General features: G+C 34.9%; 4 protein-coding genes and 1 long non-coding RNA gene across 8 annotated transcripts; 2 read left to right on the top strand and 3 right to left on the bottom strand.

Moving 5' to 3' along the window:
- Positions 1-57: 57 nt before the first annotated feature.
- LOC105949515 (uncharacterized) lies at positions 58-4,503 on the bottom strand. 4 transcript variants are annotated; one of them, XR_016033964.1, is made up of 17 exons: positions 3,907-4,503; positions 3,590-3,691; positions 3,426-3,492; positions 3,183-3,355; positions 2,815-3,075; positions 2,567-2,650; positions 2,429-2,476; positions 2,262-2,320; positions 2,097-2,145; positions 1,765-2,005; positions 1,514-1,635; positions 1,270-1,350; positions 1,122-1,196; positions 1,000-1,022; positions 818-881; positions 579-732; positions 58-490 (listed from the first exon to the last, which is right to left on the bottom strand). XR_016033964.1 is itself a non-coding variant. In XM_088824429.1 (17 exons), exons 1-17 carry the CDS (start codon positions 4,291-4,293, stop codon positions 287-289), a joined length of 2,226 nt encoding a protein of 741 aa, XP_088680555.1. In that variant the 5' UTR covers positions 4,294-4,503; the 3' UTR covers positions 58-286. The 4 variants fall into 4 exon arrangements, 2 of the variants coding, with proteins under 2 accessions (XP_088680555.1, XP_088680558.1); XM_088824429.1 differs by having other exon boundaries at positions 1,000-1,054; XM_088824432.1 differs by having other exon boundaries at positions 818-878; positions 1,000-1,054.
- Positions 4,504-6,804: 2,301 nt separating this feature from the next.
- On the top strand, positions 6,805-8,658 carry LOC148772115 (uncharacterized). Its single transcript, XR_016033962.1, has 2 exons — positions 6,805-7,143; positions 8,215-8,658. It is a non-coding gene; the product is annotated as an uncharacterized LOC148772115 (long non-coding RNA).
- A 1,305-nt stretch (positions 8,659-9,963) lies between these two features.
- LOC105949573 (root phototropism protein 3) lies at positions 9,964-13,940 on the top strand. The gene is made up of 3 exons (XM_012972871.2): positions 9,964-10,692; positions 10,778-12,079; positions 13,155-13,940. The coding sequence occupies exons 1-3, from the start codon at positions 10,498-10,500 to the stop codon at positions 13,707-13,709; spliced, it is 2,052 nt and encodes a 683-aa protein (XP_012828325.2). The 5' UTR covers positions 9,964-10,497; the 3' UTR covers positions 13,710-13,940.
- A 1,553-nt stretch (positions 13,941-15,493) lies between these two features.
- LOC105949574 (transcription factor SAC51) lies at positions 15,494-19,241 on the bottom strand. Its single transcript, XM_088824420.1, has 4 exons — positions 18,918-19,241; positions 17,773-18,418; positions 17,456-17,622; positions 15,494-17,361 (listed from the first exon to the last, which is right to left on the bottom strand). Exon 4 carries the CDS (start codon positions 17,342-17,344, stop codon positions 16,394-16,396), a length of 951 nt encoding a protein of 316 aa, XP_088680546.1. The 5' UTR covers positions 17,345-17,361; positions 17,456-17,622; positions 17,773-18,418; positions 18,918-19,241; the 3' UTR covers positions 15,494-16,393.
- Positions 19,242-20,940: 1,699 nt separating this feature from the next.
- LOC105949575 (peptidyl-prolyl cis-trans isomerase FKBP12) lies at positions 20,941-22,236 on the bottom strand. Its single transcript, XM_012972873.2, has 4 exons — positions 22,005-22,236; positions 21,861-21,922; positions 21,336-21,388; positions 20,941-21,176 (listed from the first exon to the last, which is right to left on the bottom strand). The coding sequence occupies exons 1-4, from the start codon at positions 22,148-22,150 to the stop codon at positions 21,075-21,077; spliced, it is 363 nt and encodes a 120-aa protein (XP_012828327.1). The 5' UTR covers positions 22,151-22,236; the 3' UTR covers positions 20,941-21,074.
- Positions 22,237-24,409: the final 2,173 nt, after the last annotated feature.

Here is a 24,409-nt window from a genome sequence, read left to right as displayed (position 1 = left end):
TATTTATTTTTTTCTTTTTAAAGAAATAAAAAAATAAAAAAATAGTGGATGAGTATATTCACAAAAGTAGAACCACATTATAAAAAGGTATAATATGTGCAAATTCGTTATATCAACAGTATAATGAATGAATTGCTCCTGGATATATGTATACAATATCTGCTCACATGTATCATTATACTGTACAGTATATATCAGCAGCTGCATTTGTATCTAATTACCACCAAGAAGAAAAAAAAAAGAAAAAAAAGAAAAAAAAGAAAAAGAAAAATTGCTTTCCTGATGATCATAATTTTGTTAGTGGCTGGATCAACTTCGAGTCAGCTAAGGCTTTCTTGACCCAATCCTTATTATTTTTATACTCTAACGATCTTCCGAGTGCCGCACAAGCTTCACCGAGTTCAATGGGAGACTCCTTCTTCAGTGCAAATATTAATTCACAGAAATCTTCACCTACCTCCATCTTCATGCTAAATACATTGCTAAATACCTGCAAATAAAATACGCACGCACAAGGGTCGACAGCCCAATGTCAAACTTTCTCACCTTATATAAATTAATTTCGAACAATTTCTCACCTTTCTCAAATTTGAATGGACTGCAGTCCTAACACCAGTACCGAAGTTTCGGGCCAACTTAGTGATTAATAAACCTTTATAAGAGAGTGATTCTTTTGCTGCCACGAGAAAATGTTCCTCCACGAATTCCACCTCTGGAGTGATTAAACCAGAACTGTATGCACCCACAATATTTTGAAAAAAACCCACTAAGTAACTTTAACCAGAATTGATTTGAGTTGAAGGACATGTTTAATTACCTCAAGTCTGATGAGTTCACGTCGACTATAAGTACGTCAACTTTGAAATAGTCGTTTTTCCCTTCTTCATGAAATTAATACAGACCAACAATATAATATATGTATGTGTGTGTGTCTATATATATATATATATATATATATATATATATATATATATAATAGTTACATTGTTGTGACTTTACCTGCATCAGAATTTGCTATCTCCCTGACAAACTTAATAGGATCAGTAATATGTACCTGTTAAAAGTATTTTTTTAATTTGTTGTTTGAAATTCGACGGAGTGTGGAATATAAAAATATTTACCTTTAAGCGTTCATCTTCTGCAAAATCAAAATACTCTTTAGCAACTTTCAGAACCACAGGATCTAACTCGACGACCTAACAAATCAAGAATTATTACAACGACAAAACAAAAATAAAAATGGTAATACCAGTCAGAGATTTTCGATACCTCGATCTTTAGAGAAGGTATGTACTTTCTCATACACATAGGAAGCAGTCCTGCTCCAAGACCGATTATAACTGTTTTTACCTGAAAATAAATAAATATCGAAGCTTTATTTATGTATGTTTGTATTAAATATTAAATTTTATATATATATATATATATATATATATATATATATATATATATATATATATATATATATATATATATATATATATATATATATATATATATATATATAGCTCACAAATCCACCAGCTGAGGATGTTCTTTTTGAATGTATTGAAAACAACAGTAGTCCAGCAATCATCCCCTGGTGGAATTCACATGCCAAAAATTCGTGATCGACTTTCGTGTTGCCACTCGATTCTTCCTCATACAAGATGACAAAATACCACGCAAAATAGTTAATGAAATGAGAGAGAGAGAGAGAGAGAGAGAGAGAGAGAGAGAGAGAGAGAGACAGACAGACAGACAAACAGACAGACAGAGATTCACCATGAGAATCAGATGATGACGGAGATACAAACTTCTTCGATTTTCCTTTCTTCCAGGTTCTGGAAACTGCCGGAACTTTCTTAATCTCGAGTTCTTTTGTGGATAAAAGAGCTTCAGATTGCATTATAGTTTCAGTTCTTCGAAAATAAAGGCGCCGGAATATGGAATCCTTAGGAACATCCGATTGTTGCTTATATATCACGTCTTCCACAACGATCGTGCCAGTCAATGCAGACGTAACCTAAATAGTATAAACCAACAACAGAAAAAGAACAAACTTATTCTACATAAACAAAAAGACAACCAATAAGAGATCACGGTAATTCTTCAACCTCGTACACAATTTTCCGCCACTTAAGCCCTTCATCTACAGACGTAACTCTGCAAATCGATAATTTTATACGTAAACATAGCATTGACTGATACCAAATCAAGAGCTAAAGCCATTATCAGACGAGTTCTGGTATCGGATAAGTAGATGCTGATTAGATACTTACACAACATCAGTTTTACCATCCACTGGGGCCAATTCTTTCACAAAATCCGTTATATCCCTCTTAAAGAAAGAACGAACGAAAAGAACAAAAAAAATATAAGAGTCCGTCGAATATATATACAGCTCGCAATTTACATTGGCTATAGAAAAACAAATTTCAAGAATTACCACTACATCGGCCAATGAAAGATTGGAATGGCTTGCATCCAGTCCAACCTAAAACCAATCAATATAATATTGCTATGTTCGATTCGATATAGGAACAAAAAAGTAAACTAAAATTAATCATTGACTAGAAAAATTTACCATCAAAACCCGAGCAGCATTTGAGCCTCGGACAAGGCCCCATGGTCCGTTTCTTGATACGAAGACATCCTGGAAACTGAGCATCTAAATTCCAAAAAAAAAATTAATAGCAAAATATATTTGATTAATATAACTCGTGCAAAACTTTTTAGGCAATTTAATCTTTTATTTTTTCTATTTTTTTTCTGAATGGAACAACAGTCAAATCTCAAACTGTAAATAAAATGATAAGTAAAGGAACTACTAACATTTTGAAAAAATAACACACGAAATTGATCGGTAAAAGGTTCTTCCTTTGGAATAGCATCAAACAGTACACTATTATAGAAGAAACGTGATAATCCCGTTCCGCCTAGAAAAACGCATACAGATCGAAGGGGTTCGAGCACTCTAATGTTTCCTTTCGCACCTAGCTTCAGCTCTTCAATTGAGTACCATTTACCAGTGCCATTCGAGTATTCTGCACGAACGGTATTTTCTTTTTCAAGTGCTTCAAATACTTCTTGAACCTATAACAACATGTTCGAAAAAGTAAAATTTTATTTCTCCATATTTTAAAATAGTAATCTAAATGTAATGAGTGTTTGTATGAGCTAGCAATTAAAACCGTTATCACCTGATTACCGTGGGATTCTACAGAATATTCATTCACGAACGATTTTATCTGAGAAACATGAGATATAATATATTTCTCTGCGACCAACACAAACGTAATTCCAGACGATGGGTCTTGAGCAACGGAATGAAGATCGACTTTCCACCCAAATCGAAACTTTGAAAAAAGCAGACCTGAGATTATATACCAATCATCGTCTTTTCAACCCGATTCCTCGTACTGAATACTGAATAACAAATATACCTAGTACACGAGATTCTGCCGAGGTGAGACAAATGTATTTTCCTCCAGCTTTCAACAGTCGTTTAACCTGTTATTAATGAGTCGTCAAACTATTAACTAAACCATAACAAAGTAACGAGATCGAAATTGTATCGTATCATCGAACAAAAATTGACCACGCAAACCTCGTATAAGTATAGTATTCCGAATCCCGGGTCAATTTCGTGTTCCATTAGAGCATCCAGTCCTCCCTTATCAATGATGACATCATAGCTCCCATTTGCAAACTGTATTTAATCAAATTAAAGAGCCCACAATTCTTGAATTAAATAAATAAACAAATAAAAATTATAGCAATTAATTAATTTTACGATCCCAATTCTCAATTTGCAATTGCAAGGGTTAGAAACTAGAAAATATATGTAAACCCTAAACCCCAATCGCCTTGGGGTTCGGAGCTGTCAAAATTCGAAATCAGCTGAGGGAAAAAAAAAAAATTTACCTGCATATTAGTCATGTCCATCACGCGCCACCGCATCAGCGGCCGTTCCTTCACATTCCTCCTTAACATGGCGGAGACGACCACCTTCGAGAAATCAACATTCGTGACGGTCCTAAACCCTTCGTCGTACAGATGCTCCGACAGCCTGGAGTACCCGCACGCCGGAACCAGAATACTCAGCTCCTCCCGCGGCGGCGCCGCCGGCGGAAACGAGAGATGGCTACTGAGAAAGGCCGGCCGGAGTTGGGGCCAGTCGGCGTACCACTCGGAGTAATCATCGACGCCTCTCACGGAGAAAAAACAGTCCCAGCTCTCCTGGCTGGTGAAATCTCCGAACATCACCGGCAGCTCCTTCGCTACCCGGACGGAGTTCTCCCCCATTTCCATGGCGTGCGCGTGTTCTCGATCGGAAGTGAAATTGTGCGGTTATTTTTGCAGACAGTTGGAATATATATTTGTTTGGAAGCGAATTTTCCCGCCAAAACGAACCTAACAAACTGCGAATCATTTTCCTCACCTGCAGCACAATTTTTTTCAGTTATGTATAGAAATTGAATTCGTTACAGAAAGAAATCGAATTTTCAGTTTATATACCATAGAAATAAAAATAACTTGGTTATTATATATAACCGGGCGCTTCATCTTTTGACACGTGTCTATTAATTTATTTTGTAGTTTAATTATAGAGTTCGTAGAATTTTTTTTTAAAGGGTGATAAAATATATGAATTAATTATTACATAATTAATTAAGTAATTAACGAAATTACATAGCTAAATAAATATAGTGAATTGAACCGACTTCGACGACCGGTTCAGGCAAAAAAATGGTGTTTACACGCCCGATTTGGGAGAGAAAAACACTGGTTTCTTGTTTAAACTCGTCGCTCATCCATCTGACTTATATCCTAAATGGACATATGCAGGAGCGGAACCAAGATCAAAATATAGGGGGAGGGGGCTAACTAAAATTTTGGAGTTCGGGCAGTGCCCAAAAAATAAAATTTAGGTTCACAAAACATTAAAAAAACAAGTTTATATGACTATTTTTTAATTAAAATATCATATATATATTATAATTATATCATATTTTAATCATCACATAAAATTCTAAATTAATTCAAATTATTCTAATAATGTATTGCACTTAATATTTCAGGGATTCATGGCACGATTTCAAGGTATTGATAAAAAAAATTAAAAAATAAGTAATATTCATAAATTTTATTCAAAATAATACAAGTTTTAAGCATCTTATTTTATATTAAATATGATATATTTATCTATAATTTATATAAGATTATAGAGAAGAAACAAAATAAATAATGGGTTAAAACGCATATTTACAAAAATTTTGGGAAGCCAAAAATAATATTCAAAAAATACAAACCATATACCTAAGAAAAATCTTGGGGAGTCAAAGGCAGCGGTAAATTCAAAGGTTTAATTTTGCTCGTTATTTAATTCTAGTAAGTTTTGTTACGAGAGACTTATATCTTAACGCTTTCTTTTTCTTATTATGGGGCAAATTACGACCACCCGTGATTTATGGTCAAATTATGAAAATTCTTCTTATATTTGGGTAATTTCAGTCAGCCCTTCATCAACTATGTATTATCTTATGAAAAAAACCGTTCAGGGTAAATTTAGGGAGTTTAAATCGGAAAATCGAACCGAAATTTCGGTACGCCAACATTTTCATTACGTTTACCGAACTGAATATACGATTTGTTCGGTGAATAACCGAATTACATAAAATTTAAGGTAAATTACACCCAAACCCCTAAGTTATGCTAAAATAACTTTAAGGTCCATGTGGTATCGATAATTACTCAACCCCTAAAACATAGTTAGAAACTCTAATGGGATAATACATAGGATACGTTATTCCGATAGAGTTTTAACGGACTATTACTTTTCGCTAGTAGTGGAGACAACAAAGAGTTATAGTTGATTTAAGAAATGTTGGAAGTGGCTGTACTTATCCAAACGAGAGGAGTTTTTTCGTAATTTAACCATACCTCAAGAGTGACCGTAATTTGCCCTTGAAATATATGATTGGATAATTCAAAAAATAATTTCAAAAAAAGAAAAAGAAAATATATATATATAAAAAGAAAGGGACCATTCGTGATTCATGTGAGTATAATTTCAGGGGGTGATGGGGGGCCTTGTGAATTGAAATGATCCATCTTTTCAAGATTATTCAATTCGGTATGGCCCAACATTTTTGCATGGCTGTCTTCATCTCTATATCAATATATATATGGCAATCTAACCAAAATATCACCACCACTATTACACACTTGTCTCCATTTTTATGATGATTCATTATTCATAGGCCAAATTACGGCAACCCTAATAGAAATATTCAATTACGAAAAAAAACCCCTCATGTTTGGATATTGTTTTACGAAAAACTCTTCATTCAGTAAATAAAAACACCGTAAAAATGGACGTGTAAGACAATATATAGCTGATGAACTGATTGTAATTATTCAAACGTAACAAGAGAGGGTGTTTTCGTAATTCGATCTTACCTAAGTTGTGACCGTAGTTTATAATTTGTCCTTATTTGAAGGATCAACTTTTAGATAATAATTGAGAGAAAAAAAACTTGAGATTCTTATATGAGTATATTGCCAAGGATTCTTATTAGGATTATTTTTGATGTATATATATATATATAAATTTATTTAATAAATTTAAAATTATTGCATCTCATTATAAACTAAGGGCCTGTTTGGTTCGTATGATTAGACTTGATTGACAATATAATCCACCCAGTACCAGCGTTTGGTTCACGTGATGCGCGCCCGGGATTGATCCGGGGCCCGGGTTTGTGTCCTTCATTTTCGGGAGAACTCATCCTACCAGGGGAGGTGGGTTCATTTAATCCCATCCAATATCCACATTAAACTATACCGGAAATGACATCTTGACCCTCAATTTTATTTTTTATAACGATCTACCAAGATATATATAAAACATTTGTCTCCCCCAAATCGATTCTTCTCGACCTAATACGTCTCTCTCTTCCACCTATCGGATTGACTTACGAAGAAAGCCAGTGGAATTCAACGTCAACCCATGCCCGTCGACGGAATCTGACGTCACCTTATTTGAGAAACGGGAAAGACTTGGCTTGAGGAGCTTACATATTAGCGTGGAAACTGTAAATTGTTGCCCCGACTGCAATTGTTACAGCTGAAAGCAAAGTTCAACCATATATAGTTCAGGTGTGTGCGTGTGTGTGTTCATACATATTTATTTTTCTTTATGCGAGTGTATGTATGTGTATATCCATATGAAGTCATTTTTTTCTTAGTGTGTGATTCTCGGTGTTAATTTTCCCAATTTATGTGGATCTTTATTTTTTCAAAATTTTCCTTTTTATTAATTGAGGAATCTGGATGTTCATGATTTATATTTGAATATTTTAGATCAAATGAGATGAAAGATTGAATCAGAAAATTTTGTATTGGAAAGGTTGTTTACTTGTTATACATGAAAAAAAAAAATTGTGTTGACTCTATGACTTGTGAAGTAGAGATTTATAATCGGGATAGATATCTTATTTAGCCACGATTGAGGAAAATTTAGCTAGAAAGAAAGAAAAAAAAGTTTTTCTTTCACCCAAGATTTTTGTTAATCGGCTCTTGGAGCACAAGAAAATTTTGTGGAGGGTTGTCGGAAATTTTAATAATGTCTGTATTTGCTGGATAAATAGTTTGTGTTTTACTCTTGGTCGGCTTCTCTTACACAAGAGACATAATAATGCCTAATTGGCTTGTTTGTTTCTATGTCAAACTGGAAGGTCGGTGTATCTTGTGGTGCAACCTGTGCTAGAAGTAGATTGCATAGAACAAAATGAAATAAAAGAAAGATACCGAAAAAAAAATCAATGATTAGGATTTTTATTAATTAGTCTAACATTGAAAGGTTATTTGTGTTGTCGTCGATGAAGGAATTAGCTGAAGTTACATGTCTTAGTTTTTTACGTTTTCATAACTGTAATTTGTGTTTAACAATAAACTATTTGCCTTGTTTTCATAACTGTAATTTGTGTTTAACAGGAAACTATTTGCCTTGTTAACTGCTTTTGAAACATATTGCATATATGCAGTTAGAAGTAATTCATTTGATACAACATATGAATACCTATAGCTATCAACTTTTAAGATCCATTTTTTTACGCTTGTTATTATTTGGTGCAATTTAGTAGAAACATTTTTATTCTTAGCAAAATCATGAGAAAACATATGTAATTATCAATTATTGCTGGTAATTTTGCTTGAAAAAAAAAACAGAAGAGAGAATGTGAAGCTGTTGGAGCCTATACTGGTATTTCGATTCTCACAAACGTAGCAAACGAATCGGCCATGCTGTCCTAGTCTCCGAACGAGCTCCTCCAAGTAGAAGTATATCCGACATTTTGGAAAATCGAATGAATTGTGTATCATGTGATGATGTGGTCTGAAGACTCGAGCTCCATTTCCACTATTTGGTTTCGGGAAGAAGAGGGGACCAAACTCATCTGAGAAGTAAAGCGAAGCGGAGCGGAGTCATATCAGTAGTTTTCGTATGTGAACAAATATTTGGTTTTAATTGCTTTTATTTTTGTTTTTGTTTTAATTATGTTGTACTGATTGCTAGCTACCAGATTAATCTTTTTGCTCCATCAGTTGTGCTATGGCTATTTTGAACTTATTTTATTGCTCAATGTTAAGTATAATCAAGTTGAATTAGTTTAATTGAGTTAAAAAAATGTGATAATGTGGTGTGTGATGGACGCCACATTTCGTCCCCGTCTGCGAAAATCGTTTGAACTGCTGCAACTCATTGGATTAAAAACATTTTAATAAATTTTTCGTGTTTAGTTCAACTATTGGTAACAATTAAAAAAAAGACAGAAAGCCAGAAAACCCAAAAAGAATGGAAATAAGTCGTTTATAGAGGTTGAAAGCCTTTATACAATCAAGCCAAGGGCAAAATAGGTTTTTCTGTACCTATCCAATCTTAACCATTGAACCAAACGTGGGAATGATCCAGTCCGGACATCCATCTTGAAGGTGGAACAGTCGAACCAATCATGAGATTAGATAATTTATTTTTTATCTCTACAGTGTAATCCTAGTGGGTTGATAGAATCCCATCTAAACCCATCACACGAACCAAACAAGCCCTAAGTGTTTGAGTTGTGATAATGAATGGAGGAGTTAGCACAGCTTGGGTGTGGCCCATCTTATCAATATGACTCGACCATTGTCGGGTTCGGGTTTTGATCAGATCCCAAAATATTCTCTTTTCCCAATCTTTTTTAATTTATTCAATTAATAATATTTAACGCTAATTAATTTTGTTTAGTATAAAAAATATTATCAGAGCATGTGTTTAAAACGACAAGAAGAGCGATATGGTGTCAGCCTCCATCTTATATTTAAAAAATTTATATATCCTAGAATAATTAATATATATTCCTTATTCTTTTTAATATTCACGCCAATATCTCAAATTGCAGATAAATATTCAAATTTGAAAAAGAAAATGATACGGAAATAGGAGCAACATGTAAATATTAAAAATATATAGTGGTATATTTATAAATTTAAAAAATATTACAACGTTAATATGTATACTTGTACAAAAAAAAAAAAAATATTAGAACACCTATAGAACTAGAAGTTAGAAGGAGAAACAAGATTCAAGATAGATGTATTATTTTAGTCGAAACGCATTTCTAGTTTTTATTATTACTATAAGCGCCCTGAAAACTTTTAAATATTTACGCCGAAGCACTTCGGACAAGATATTTCGGTTTTCCGAAACATGTCCGAAACGCGAAAATGCAATTTTCCGAGAGTAAGACGTTTTTACTTATTCCGTGCAAAAAACACGACAAGATTACACGAAATCTAGAACCACCTAAACCTGGGGGCCGGCAAATGTTGGGGCAATTAGCAAATAGTGGTAGACCTACTATTTTGGTACCACTTGTCTACTGAATTACTGTGCAATAATTTCAGACATATATATACTTTTTTTACCTTCTCAGATTAGTGATGGATTCTAGTTCTTGGAAACTACTATATATAATTATAAACTCTCTCTCTCTCTCTTTCTTTTCTCTCTCTACAGCTGCATCATGCATATGAATAATTGGTAGCAAAAATCTAAAAAAGTTGCCTAAAAAGGAAAGAATATGTGAATGATGAAACTCCATTGTCTTGCCAAATAGAAAAATAAACTAAGGATATGAAAATCATGGTTAAAATTATTATTATTATTATTATTAGTGTTTAAGATAAAAAAAAAAAAAAAAAACAGTGTTATGTAATGTTACGCTGCCCCTCCATTACTTCACAGGCTGTGAAGAGGCCCTCGAAATTCGTGTTGAAACCCGACACTTGCAGATAACTCCAATCTTTCCCCCATGTGGGATCTTCTCTCTCCTCTTTCTCTCTCTCTAACTGCTCAACTTAGTTATGCTGCTCTGTTCATGATCTCTCTCTCTCTCTCTTCAGTCTTCACCACTAGCTAACTCATTCATTTTTGCTCCAAATTTCAATTTTTCTTTTTTTTATTGTTTAAAAATGTGGGATTCAGAAACAGAATCTGTAGGAGGAGGTAGAGATTACTGCAATGGCGGCGGCGGTCTCTCTTCCACCAACAAACCTCGTGTCGAAACAGATGGATTTGAGCAAAGAGGCCAATCCTGGTACGTTGCTACTGATATTCCCAGTGATCTCTCCGTTCAGATTCAAGATGTCGGCTTCCATCTCCACAAGGTTCAATTAATTCTTCAAACAAAATTAATTTAATTCAATTCCCCTGATCATGCAACTAATTATTATTACTATTAATGTAATTTAGTACCCACTTCTTTCTCGGAGTGGGAAGATGAACAGGGTAATATACGAATCGCGAGAAATTGAGCTGAATAAAGTTGCCCTAGATGATCTCCCCGGTGGCCCCGAGGCGTTCGAGCTCGCCGCCAAGTTCTGCTACGGCGTCGCCGTCGATCTCTCCGCCACCAACATCTCCGGCCTCCGATGCGCCGCTGAGTATCTCGAAATGACGGAGGATTTAGAAGAAGGTAACCTAATTTTCAAAACCGAAGCTTTCCTAAGCTACGTCGTTTTGTCCTCCTGGAGAGATTCGATCGTCGTTTTGAAGAGCTGCGAGAAGCTCTCCCCGTGGGCGGAGAATCTCCAGATCGTCCGCCGCTGCAGCGAATCGATCGCCTGGAAAGCGTGCGCAAACCCTAAAGGAATCAAATGGCAGTACACGGGTCGACCCGCCCGGTCAGTTTCCAGCCCCAAATGGAACGATATGAAGGATTCGAGCCCTAGCCGGAACGGAACCCCCGTCCCCGCCGATTGGTGGTTCGAGGACGTCTCGATTCTGCGGATCGACCACTTCGTTAGAGTAATTACGGCGATTAAGGTCAAAGGCATGCGCTACGAGCTGATCGGCGCCGCCATCACACACTACGCGAACAAGTGGCTCCCGAATCTGGCCAAAGACGGCGGCGACGGCGGCGGAGACGGAGTCGGCGGCGGCGGGGACAGCTGGCAGAAGGGCGGGGGTCTGCATATGATAATCGCCGCCGGGAACAACAAGGACGAGAGCTTTCTGCCGGCGGCGATGCAGGCGAAGGACCAGAGGATGATCGTGGAGAGCCTGATCAGCATAATACCGCCGCAGCGGGACTGCGTGTCGTGCAGCTTCCTCCTCCGGCTGCTGAAAACAGCCAACATGTCGAAGGTGGCACCGGCGCTGGTGACGGAGCTGGAGAAGCGGGTCGGGATGCAGCTGGAGCAGGCGGCGCTGGCGGATCTACTGATACCCTGCTACAGCAAGAGCGAGGGTTTGATGTATGACGTGGATCTCGTCCAGAGGCTTCTGGAACATTTCCTGGTGCAGGAGCAGACGGAGGGGTCGAGCCCTAGCCGGCAGTCGTTCTCGGAGATGAAGATGTACGACGGCGCTCAGAGAGGGGTCAATTTGAGCGCCAAATTGAGGGTGGCGAGGCTTCTCGATGGGTACCTCACGGAAGTTTCCAGAGACCGGAACTTGTCGCTGACGAAGTTTCAGGTTCTGGCGGAGGCGTTGCCGGAATCTTCTAGAAGCTGCCATGACGGCCTGTACAGGGCGGTTGATTCTTATCTTAAGGTACTTTTCCTCCTCCACTGTTTCGTAATAACTGTGTCGTTTTGGGTGAATTGTGAAAAGACTAACTCGCCCTTCTCGTAAATTTTATTTTTATGTATCAACTAGTTAAATCTAGGGGTAAAATTGGAAATATAATATTTACTGTGGTTCTCTTGGAATTTTAAATGAACAGGTAATATGGAATTTAAAAAAAAAAAATTAACATTCTCGAATGCCACATTTAATTTGAAATAAAATAAATGGAGTATTATACTCAAATATTGTCTCCAACTTGTATTCCTTGTTTATTGCAAATTTTGAACATTTCAAGAATTGAAGAATCAATAGTTTCATCATATGTTATTTTAATTGATACGTTAGAACTACTCCCTCTATGCTATAATACATGTATTCTTAGGCCTTGTTTGGTTGGTAAGATAAGATTAGTCAAGATAAGATTAAATAGTTTAATGAAATTCAATTAGTTTATTGGAGCTTGAAACGTCCAACTAAAAACTCATTAGAAGGCAAGATAAGCCGTGATTATATAATTTTGGCAAGACCACCCGACAATTTATTGAGGATACCAAACATCAAATTAAGTCCAACTATTTAGTTAATCATGGCTTATCTTGACAACCAAACGAGGCCTATATTAGTTACTCATAATAAGGGTAAGTTAGTAATTTTTTTATGTCTGTTTTGCTATAATTTATTTATGCATATTTATTTATTTTCTTAATACGTGAACAATAACCATGCAAAAACATCAAATAATATGGAGAGAGTAGGTTGTAAGATCAACATAGAAAAGTACAAGGTAAAAAACAATACTCCATGAATGAATGTATTATTGAGAGAATAGTAATTACTAGTGTTTATTGGAAATTTGCATATTTCAAGAATCATTAGTTTCATGATAGTTTCAAGATTTACACCCAAATTGCAAACACACAAATATGTTGTAGACATGAAACTATGTTGTGCATATTAACCGCGGGTTTCAAACTAACCCACGTTTTTTTCGCTTTTCGTTTCATTTAAAGAAAAATCTAATATCACGTGCTAACGGAAAAAAAATCCAATTTTTTCACAGGCACATCCAACTCTTACAGAACACGAGAGGAAGAGGCTATGCCGAGTAATGGACTGCCAAAAACTCTCGATCGACGCATGCATGCACGCAGCCCAAAACGAGCGACTCCCACTACGAATAGTAGTCCAAGTCCTCTTCTCCGAACAAGTCAAAATAAGCAACGCAATAGCCAACACATCCTTAAAAGAAGACGGAGAATCACATTACCAGCCTTTGGTATCCAATCGAAAGACATTACTCGAAGGGACTCCTCAATCATTTCAAGAAGGGTGGGCCAGCGCGAAGAAAGACATAAATACCCTCAAATTCGAACTCGAGAGTGTGAAGGCGAAATATTCGGAGCTACAAAACGATATGGATACTTTGCAGAGACAGTTCGATAAGATTACGAAGGTGAAACAAACGACGACTTCGTCGGGTTCGGCCTGGAGCAGTGGATGGAAGAAGCTGAGCAAGCTGACTAAGGTTACGGAAAATAATGACGTCGGATCGCATGTCGCAAATGCTGATGTCATTAAAAAGGCTCCTAGAAGGTGGAGGAACTCTATTTCTTGAAGCTTCAATTTATATTAATTGTTCTAAGGTTTTTTTTTTTTTCCTTGATATATTTGTTTAATTTCCTTGTTCTATTGGTTTTTTTTTTACTTGTCTTATCTCTTTGGAAGATATATATCAAGTTTGTCTTTTCTCTTTTTATCAAGAATTTTTTTTATCCAACTCTATTAAACATTAATTCTCTGTTATCACCTCATTTAATAGTAAAGGTTATATTAGTCTTTTTATGTATTCTCTGTGTTGCACAATATGTGTTTTTTTGAGAATTTTTTTTGCATTAAATTAATTGTCACTTTAGAATTAAAATGAAGCGTTGGCTCATTTTTTTTCAATTTTGCCATTTATTTCTGTTAATTAGTTATTTAAGAAACAATTACTAACATGAATATTTTAGTGATTTTTTATATTTTTTATGCAGATTTGATGAAAAAAAACACACACACAAACACACATAAATACTGCATGCTGTGTGTGACTGTCAGATTTGATTCGTGTTTGTCAATTAATTAATTAAATGAATGAATAAACCAGGATTTGGAAATTATTAAGGCAGCATTATTTTAAGCCTAAAAGGATAGTATCCGTGTGTATTACACATGCCCATGCAGATAACATATTAATATTAAAATTTAAGCTTACGGAATATTATTAAATGTTATCAACCATCATTAATTTAAGCAAAGATAAAAAGAAACAATTACTTAGATATGGAGGAATAATTATTGCTAGAGGTGTAAAAGAATCGAGTCGAGGTTTTATCGAGCAAAAATGAAACAAGCTCGAGCCGAACTTTATTGCTTATCAAATATAATGAACCCGTTTATTCACGTTTGATTTGTTATGTTAACAAATTGAACTCAAACAAAGCTGTTGACGATCGATCTCGAATTTAATATCGAGTAGCTTCTCGATCGTACCTCAAATCTTGTGCTATTGATAACTAATCAAGAAAGCAGCTGCTATTAATATGAATTATGATAATTAGTGGCTGTCATATTCAATCCATTTCCAATAACAGTACTCTTGTCTTAATTTCACAACCATTTCTTGAATCCAAACCAAATTCAAAAAAAAAAAAACATTTTGTGTATAAGTTCAATAGGGCAGGCACCAAATGCTAATCATTCCTTATTTTACCTTTTTATTTTATTTTTATTGATTCTTTTTTATACCCATGTTATAATTAGGAAACAAAGTTTTTATTATATTATAATTATCATCATAATAGATCAATGCATAATTAATTCTTTTTTTGACCACCTTAATCATTAATTGCAGATAAAAAAGAATATACATGAAATTAAATAAGATGGTATGATATCAAACAATATCAGGAAAAGCTTGTTAAAAAAGGATAATTTTTGGGTTTTCATTGCCAAAATAAAGTAATAAATAATGATTTTTTTTTTAATGTAAGAAGATTTTTTGTTTTAAAATAGGAGTCTGGAAATCCTGAACAGTAATTGGGCCCACTCCATCACGAGCGCTGGATAAAAGCAATCACAGTAGATATCATTTTCTTATCAATAAAGCCACAAACTCTGTTCATCTCTCTAAAACAAAAAATAATAATAATAATAATAAATAAAACACACAAAACGACAAAACTTGTAAAACGGCTTCAAAAATTTAATAATTAGTCATATATTTAATTTATTTATAAAAAAAAAAAAAAAATCCCAAAATTTGAAAATTAAAAATAAACCTTTATTTTTTTATTTTCGTTTTGCAAATTAAATAGGCAAAAATATCCAACAGTACAACTTCCAAAGTACCAACAGTAATAATCAAACAAAGTAGAATAAAATATCATTCATTACAATCACAACAATAATAGTAACAGCAGTACAATTTATTACAAAACCAAACCACCTCAAAAACACTTGGAATTAGATAGAAAATACACCAAAGTACAAACCTGAAACACTCCCAAACAAACACAACATTTTACAGCAGAATTTAAAAAAAAAAAAAAAAAAAAAAAAAAAACAGCAGTTGATGATAAAATTGGTGTAAACCAATTCATGATTGAATCTTGCAGCAAAAGGGGTCCCTCACCCCCACCCCCCAACCCCAACCCCACCCCCAACCCCACCCCCACCCACCCAACCAACCAATATATCTTCTTGCTTCACTCAATTGATGAAAGGCCAAATTCAAGAACTTTTTTCAAAGAAGAAAAAGAAATCATTTTTAAAATCAAGAATGGAGGGAGAGTGGGACCCATAATCACCAAACGCGTGCTCTCATTCAAAGGCGAATTTTCTCAACAATCCCCGGAGCAAAAAGGGGCTTCTTTTTTTCTCCCCTCATTTACAGCAAAGCAAAGCAAAACACCACTACCTCCATACTTAACTTTTTAATCCACCCCCTCCATAAAAAAGCTTAAGAAATAATCATTTCAAGTCAACAATTATAGGCCCAAATTTTCTTCACCACCTCGAGAGTAAAAGAAAGATTTCTCATCCCCCCCATTAACCTCGTCTCTCATTCGCCCGTTTCGTAGCCAAAAAGCAACCTAAAGCTTCATTAATTAAAAGAAAAAAGGAAAAGAAGAAACCCCCACCTTACTGCACTTTCAAATCCCATCAACAATCTTTATTCAAACACACACTTAATAGCATCTGTCACTACCCGTTGGCCCCAGTGAACCAACCGGGTCCCACCCCTCCAACCAACCGTTTTTAAGTTAAACCGGCCGACGGAACGCACTCGGTGGTGGTGTAGCCAACTCCGAGAGCTTCCGCTTCATTTTTCATCGATTCTAAATAACCAATAGCTTTTTCGATTATCGAGAGGGGATCTTTGCTCTCTAATCCAGGGATTATACTCTCAAGGATCTTCAATGCTTCCATGACTTTGATACCCTTCTTCTCTCTCTTACCCCCGGAGTTTCTAGGTCCGGCGTAACTCGATTCCGCATCATCATCATCATTATATGACGATTTCTTGTACCCACCATTAATCAATCTTTGCCTTTTTGGTGATTCGTCAGAACTAGCCACTTCTTCCACGAGTTCCTCGAGTAATTTGCCTTTATCAAAAGAACCCTCTTTATAAATATTATTATTGCTAATTAATGCAGAGTCCCTCGTGCTAGTTGCTTCATCATTCCCATCATCATCATAATCATCATCATCATAATCGCTATCGGAGTAGAGCAAAGCATTGATTTCTTCACTATCTTCAAGCATATCACCTTCTCCATCATCATTCAAATGACTCTCGTCCAATTTTTCTGGCTTCACCAAGAATTGGCGATCTAATCGAGATTCATTAATGATTTGATCCTTTGGGGGAAATGAAGGACTAAAGAACAGTCTTGTTTGATTTCCAGACCGATCGAAAATGAGAAACCTTTTCTGAGGGGCAGTTTGGGAATCTTTAACACATGGGTACCCACTAGGATATAAGGTGTTATTCCAGTATGGAGGTACCGCTTTGAAAGATCCGCCAACTGCATTCGGTTGGCCTGAGTTCGGACAACAAAAATCGGGATTAGGTTGTCCAGGAAAAGTAACAGCAGCAGTAAAGGCGGGATTTTGCTCTCGCTGTATAAGTGCCATATGATCCAAATCGGGTAAATTCCAAGCAGTAAACTGCTGACACCTCTGTGAATCTTTGGTTGTAACCATCCAGTCGAAAGAGCAACCTAGAATACATTGTTTGGACAATGGTTCCAAAAACTCAGTTCACGGAACAAGATAATCTTGGAACAGGCAACACTGAACAAATGCTAAACGTACCAGAAATAATGCTCCGATGTGTAGTCCAGCAAATAGATTTATCTCGGATATTCTAAACAAATGAAGAAAAAAAACAGGAACACAATATATCGCTATCTTAAAGTGAAAGGCGGGAACTTGGAACGAGTCTACGTCACAGGTTTCAGCAACTGACGGAAATATTCAGCCTAGAAAAGCAGAGCAAAATGCAAAAATTAGCATTCCATTCAATTCTCATCTCAAGTGTAAAAATCAGCAATAAGCTGATAGATAGAAAGAATATCGAAGATGACATATTGAAAACAAGAACCAAAATGCCAAAAATACAGCGAACAAACCTGGCAATTTTGTAGAGGTTGAAAGCATGCTATAATTCTAACTATAATGGTTGTTCTCCCAGAAATCCCATGTTCATGTTTAAGTGCTCTAAATCTCGTCTGGCTTGCTGCTTGGCACACCATAACTACTTTTGAATTTTTAGAGAACTTCAGAAGGAAAATTAGAATGTCGAGTGCACAAAGGACAGGAAAATGAGTGTTGAATGCTAAATAAAGGACAGGAGAAAATCAAGCTGAAAACAAAGAGGAATGTGTCTAAAGAAATCTAGTTTAGGAAACAACCTTGAACAACAAAATCAAAAGATAACAAGATAAAAAAAAAAAAACGATGAACTAAATTATAGATATTGAGATAGATTTGATGGGCTAGAGTAGTTTTGAATGCTAAATCTAATGGCCAAATTATAGAATGTAGAAGAGGCAAACATAGGAAGGAAAGCGATTGGTTCCCATGGATATATAATTAAAAGGATAAAAGGAAACGAGGGCTAGGTTTCAACGGGGAGAATCGCAAGTTATAGAATAACCCTGCAGTACAAATTCAAGGAGATAACAAAAACGTTAATCAGCAAGCTCAACCACCGCATGTTTCTCACTACCACATCCACTTTGCAATCGTACGAACTAGAATCGTATACCAAACGACCTGAAATAATAGCAATAAAAGCATTTTGTGAGGTCAATTAGATCAATCAGTTGTCATTTGAAACAAAACACACACACACACACATAAAAAAAAAAAAAAAGGAAACATACTTTCCGCATCTTCTCCAGATCGGAGAAGAAGAAAAATCAAGTATTGAACACAAAAATGGTGAAAACCCTAACCAATTTATACGAGACTGAAGATATGCAAAATTAGCGAATCAAAAAAAATAACCGCAGAGAGTTTATGCTGTGTGTTACTGCGTTTTATGGCTGAAATTAAAAACCTGATTAATTCATCAATTAATTACACCCCAAAACAATTCAAAACGGAACTCATCAAATTCAAAAAAAATTACTTTCCTTTCCTGAGTAACGCAGAAAATTAATGAAGAGGCGAATCCATCAGGAAAAAAAAAAAAAAAAAAAAAAGCAAATCAAAACCGAAAAGCGAGAACAACAAATTCAAAATCGACGGCTGAAAAATATAGAGAACTTACAGATCGAGGTAGAAGAACTGTTTGGAGCTTCACAAAAAAAAAATTCTGGTGATGAACAGTGAATAGTGGTAGTGAGAGATTCTGATGAAATGGGTGGAAGATAGAGAAGATGAACAGTATATTTTGGATATCAATTGAATGTAGTAGGCACTCTTCACAAATGGGGTTTGCTCTGATTATATAATACATTCAATGACCATAATACCCTTTTTCCTACTTTTAGATTCCTCCACAATTTTTATTTTTTATTTTTTATTTTTTAAATTTACTTTTCTTCCATTAATTAAATGTTCTTTTCATTCGTCTAAAATTTATTTATTTGATAACGAAAAAATTTCAACCAATCATACATTGGAAAATTAGTTGTGATTAACTAAATAATTAATTAGAATATTATTTCTTAATATTCTTAATACATGTAGATAAATATTAGACAATACTTAATTTAAAAATGAATGTATGTAATATTATCTAAGAAAATTAAGATTAGTGTGAAATACAAATACTTAATTATCAATTTGCCTTAGTACGTATGATGTTATTCTAAAGGTTCAAATGTGCATGGAAAAAATAAATATATTTTTTAATAGTTCATGGTTACATATATAATATGGGTATTATTAATAATATAAAACTATTACTGATTCGTGGATACTGAAATAATGGAGGTTGATTAAATAAATACTATGTTTGACTTCAACGAGTCTACTCTAATTTGTCTTTATTACAGAAGTATTTGAGAAAATAAATTATTGCAATTGTAGGCAAGAAAAAATGCCGACAATCAAAGCTACCAAACTATGAAGAATTATGCATATAAGTCCTGGTGTAAAAGATTATCAAGCAGTTGGAACAAGTGAACTCGTGTCAATTAATCTAAATTCGAATACATTTATTAATAATTACTAGGTCGAGTTTGTCGCACATAATTAGCCTAATGTGACTTACGTCTCTCATATGATTTGCAAATTATTATACGAGAGTAATTGTAGTATTCTCTTTGCTATTTTTAATTGTATACACATTTTTCATGGATTTTATTGTCGGCCGTTGGCAGGTGCATGAGACTAGGGGTGAAAATCGGACATATCAGATTGAAATTAATATTTTTAGATATTTTTCACAAGTGAAAACATAATTCCATTTTTGTTCCAAACATTTTTCAGAAAAATCGTAGATTGAAGCTTTGAAAAAGGATATTCTACAATCAGAAATATTCGAATCGAAGTCGACGAAATTCAAAGTTCCATTCTTTACTCACCTATAGTATATAATACATGTTAGTATTTATATTATGACTGTATTAACCACTATTAAGTATTAACCATCACAAAATATTAGTGTATTATCCACCATATATTACACCCAATATTTTTAATATTATTAATAATAATACATTGTTGGACCAATAATCAACTTTCCGTGCAGCGAAAAGTGATTAGCAATCCACGCACGGCATAATAATTACACCTAATGCTTTCTTTAATCTTTCATAGGTCTAAGGACTAGTCAAATCCAAATATCAAGGTTTTAATTAGCAACACTAATTTTTCCTAAATATATATAGTTTGTCAAATGGGAAATATACAATTTTCGTCCGGTCAAGTTTGTTTCAATTTCACATTTGATCCCTCATGTTTTAGAAATTCAATATTTATAGTCATTTCCGTCAATACTAACGGCATCAAGTGTGTGTCCATCACTGTCTTAATTTATGGATTACCGGTAAATCGACGAAAAAAGACTAAAAGTGTCAAATTATTGAAACACGGTGACTAAATGTATTTTTTGTTAACATGGGGGACCAAATATGAAATCGGTACAAACTTGAGGGATGAAAACTATAATTTTCCCATTATCAAATACTACGCTGCAGCCAACTTATAAAGAACACTCATTAATTGCATACACTAATTTAAGGAATGTAATGTTTTTTTTGTCACTCATTTAACCTCTCTTCGGAAGATTGGTAAATTACGAAATTCGACGTTTTCATAATGGATTAGATGAACAAGAATCGGTGAAACGAAACATGCATAACTCGATTAAACTCGCAGTTCCGATTCTTCACAAGCTCAAGCTCAAAAATCGCAAAAAAAAAAAAAAAAAACATCAGTCAAAACAAACTACATAGATCAGAAGTAATAAGATGGTTGGTTACTTGGCACTCAGAACTTCAATCTCAAAAACAAGATCAGAGTTAGGTTCGATACCCCATGCCGGAAAACCGCTTGGACCGTATGCATAGTCAGGAGTACACTGCAGAAGATTGTACAAATAAATTTTTAAAATAAATAAATAATAAAATCATAACAGAATCAGAAGCAAAGAACAAATAGATGAAGAATTTGTGGGTGATCTCAATTAATTTACTCGATTAAAGAAACAAAATACAGAGTAATGGATTCGGATTATTACTTTCAATCGAGCAAGTTCTCCCACTTGCATTGCTAATACTCCGTCATCCCAGCCTGCAACAAAGTCCATATGCGGTCAAAGGAAGAAAAATACATAAGAGTTTTTTTAACGTATTGGGAAAAATATAGTCGATATACGTGAGTGTTGAATTAGTGCATTATGTGTATGTTTATAACATATTTAATCAAGGTAATCATTGGTGTACCTACGTGTTTAGCGTGAAACGAAAATCAAATGTGAGTTCTTAAATACACGAATGTTATCATAACTGCACTTATTTCCAAATGCAGTATCGTTCTTGAATTTTAAAGTTGGAGTAGAAAACAATATTCAATAGATTACTTTGAAAAATAAACGAACAAAAACAAAATTTACCGAAAAGGCAAATTATACAAATTCAGCATATATTATAGAGGCAAATTATATATATATATCCATTGAATTACTTACAGATACATTGTGAAAGAAAAGAAAGAAAATTTAAAATTAGGGCAAAGAGAGTACAACATTCAGAGCGAAAAGTACCTCTGATGACATCGCCTTGGCCGATTTTGAATGTGAAAGGCTTCTGCCCTGGATCCTTCGTACTGTGTGTTAACCCCCAAATTGCAACACTCAGATTCACTCATTCTAAATAATATTTTTCAAAAAATAATAATTTAAAATTACCTCCAGAACTTTTTGGAAAGGTCGCCATTTTTACCGAATCCGGTGCAGTGGACGGTGACTTTTTGGCCGGAAACCGGCTTCGGACCGGTGCCGGCTCTGAGCAGTTCCTTCTCGATACCCATTGCTCTGATTGGATAAGCCAACATTGTTGTGTGAACTGTGTTTTTTTAGTGCGTGAAGTGAAGTGAACTGTGTGTGTGGTGTTGTCTCTACGGATAGGTAAAAGGTTTATAACGAATTTCGAGGGTTAAATATTTATTTTGACCCCTTGTTGTTTGTCAAAACATCAAATTCATCCTTCCATTTTCAGTTTATTTTAATTTAGTCCCACTAATAGTCTTTTTTTTTTTATGAGAAAATCAATATATAAATTAAGAAGGAAACAAAGAGTCCACAAGAGAAAAAACCAATGTCAGATAAGCAACAAATAGGAATACAATTACTATGAATAAAATCACTCCATTTGGCCGAGAAAGACCATGAAGCTAAATTGTGAACAGCAAAATTCGCGCTCCGGGGACAATATTTGAATTTTCATTTCGGCCACAGGTGCCAAAACTTGCGGATTTCATCAATAATAATTTTCGCCGACCAATGGATAACCGAATTATGATCGGTGATAAAAATAACAGCATTAAGGCAATCCGACTCGAAGATCACCTTGGGAAGCTTTTCCTTCACGGCAAGAAAACAAGCCTCGTGAATAGCCAATGATTCAGCCACAAGGGGGTCCAAACAGTGATGAATTGAAGAGTGCGCAAAAACAAATGATCCATTGCTATTACGAACAACAAAAGCAGTCGAGGCCACGTCGTCGATAAGGAGCAATCTGAGTTGATTTTTAACCAATTAAGAGGGGTTTGGACCAGTACTGGAAAATGGATGAACCAGGCTTGAGAGGCTTTAAGTTGACTAGTCCAATGAGCTCCAGCAGAGGATGAGATCTTCAAGAGTGAATCATGCAATGAAAGAGAGGGAGAGCCATGAATGAGAAGATTTATGTTACTCCAAATAACATCAAAGGTGACAGCGGCAAAGAGAAGAAATTCTTCTCGCAAACTCTCGGAGAAATGAAGACCACCATTCTTAACAAAAGATAAAGCAATCCATTCTTTAATTGATTTTTTTTGAAACTGAGCAAGAGAGAAGTTTCATTTTTAGATAAACCAAAGTTGAGCAATAAAAGGACAGTTAAGAAAAAGATGGGAGGCAGTTTCAGTAGCTTCGTCCCACTAATAGGCTAATCCTATCTCCCGCCTCATTGTATAATTAATGGGTAATTGACACTTTGCATCATTGAATTACGCAGGTTTGACATTTTGTACCCTTAAATTGAAAACAAATAGCACTTTATACTCTGCAATCGTATTTTTTTTGCACTTTGCACCCTCTTGAACTTTTTGGCTGGAAAAATTATCGGCAACCGGTTTAGTGGGATTTCACAAAGGGTAGATTTGTCTTTCTAGGATCTCGTACTATGATTCATCCGCCTCTCTTGGACAAACTAAATTGGCCAATCCTTTTTCCAGCTAAAAAGTGTCAGAGGGTGGAAAGTGCCAAAGAATTTGCAATTGGAGGGTTCAAAGTGCTATTTTTCTAACTTAAAGATGTAAAAGCCAAACTCATGTAACTTGAGGGTGCAAAGTGTCAATTACCCTATACTTTATGGCACTACACAAATATATTTTATTTTAACTGTAAATTACAACCACCCCCTCTCTGAGGTAAGGTCAAATTATGAAAAAACCCCTTTTATTTGGATAATTGCAACAACCTCTCAACTATGAATCTTCTTACACGTCCACCATTGATGTCAAATTCAACATAATCTTTTAGATTACGAGGAATGTTCTTTAGTTTGTACTCGTTTTATAAAAAAATGCAGTTTTTGATGCACCACAATCAGATATAAACAAGCCAAAAAACACATTTTATGATCATTTTGTTTCAAATGTGAGGCTTGAATGAGATTAAATGGGTAGAAACTTAAGAATATTCTATATAATTTAGAAGATTCCAAATTTGATCCTGCAAAGGTGGACGTGTAAGAAAATTCATAGTTAAGGAGATGATTGTAATTACCCAAATAGGAGGGATTCGTAATTTGACCTTACCTCCATGAATTTTAATCATTTTTTTAACAGATTCTTTATTTTATTTTCATTATTATTATTTGATCTTTAAGTACTCATCAAACTTGTACAATGATAAATTATTAAATTATATAAAGATGTAATTGCAATTGGGCCCTTGCACCCCCCCGTGAACAAATTATTGTGACCCTCTTAATAAATTGAATGAGAATGAATATTATTGAAATATTGGGGACCATATCTTGACATTTCTAGCTGTTATTTAGTGACGTGGCAAACAATGGAAACATTTAATTTAAACATTCACTCACC

Source organism: Erythranthe guttata, chromosome 2 (assembly GCF_056151865.1).
Source record: "Erythranthe guttata isolate IM_541 chromosome 2, IM_541, whole genome shotgun sequence".
In the NCBI taxonomy this organism is placed as follows: domain Eukaryota; kingdom Viridiplantae; phylum Streptophyta; class Magnoliopsida; order Lamiales; family Phrymaceae; genus Erythranthe; species Erythranthe guttata.
The sequence above is the reverse complement of the archived record's forward strand: the minus strand, read 5'-3'. Positions and strand labels throughout refer to the sequence as shown.

Excerpts from the sequence above, each read along its gene's own strand:
- LOC105949515 (XM_088824429.1), bottom strand. The coding sequence starts at position 4,293 with ATGGAAATGGGGGAGAACTCCGTCCGGGTAGCGAAGGAGCTGCCGGTG. Across the intron at positions 3,356-3,425 it reads GGCAGAATCTCGTGTACTAG|GTCTGCTTTTTTCAAAGTTT; the intron begins GTATATTTGTTA and ends ATATAATCTCAG. Across the intron at positions 2,006-2,096 it reads GGCGGAAAATTGTGTACGAG|GTTACGTCTGCATTGACTGG; the intron begins GTTGAAGAATTA and ends TATACTATTTAG.
- LOC105949573 (XM_012972871.2), top strand. The coding sequence starts at position 10,498 with ATGTGGGATTCAGAAACAGAATCTGTAGGAGGAGGTAGAGATTACTGC. Across the intron at positions 10,693-10,777 it reads TCGGCTTCCATCTCCACAAG|TACCCACTTCTTTCTCGGAG; the intron begins GTTCAATTAATT and ends AATGTAATTTAG. Across the intron at positions 12,080-13,154 it reads CGGTTGATTCTTATCTTAAG|GCACATCCAACTCTTACAGA; the intron begins GTACTTTTCCTC and ends ATTTTTTCACAG.
- LOC105949574 (XM_088824420.1), bottom strand. The coding sequence starts at position 17,344 with ATGGTTACAACCAAAGATTCACAGAGGTGTCAGCAGTTTACTGCTTGG.
- LOC105949575 (XM_012972873.2), bottom strand. The coding sequence starts at position 22,150 with ATGTTGGCTTATCCAATCAGAGCAATGGGTATCGAGAAGGAACTGCTC. Across the intron at positions 21,923-22,004 it reads CTTTCCAAAAAGTTCTGGAG|TACGAAGGATCCAGGGCAGA; the intron begins GTAATTTTAAAT and ends GTTAACACACAG. Across the intron at positions 21,177-21,335 it reads GAGAACTTGCTCGATTGAAA|TGTACTCCTGACTATGCATA; the intron begins GTAATAATCCGA and ends AATCTTCTGCAG.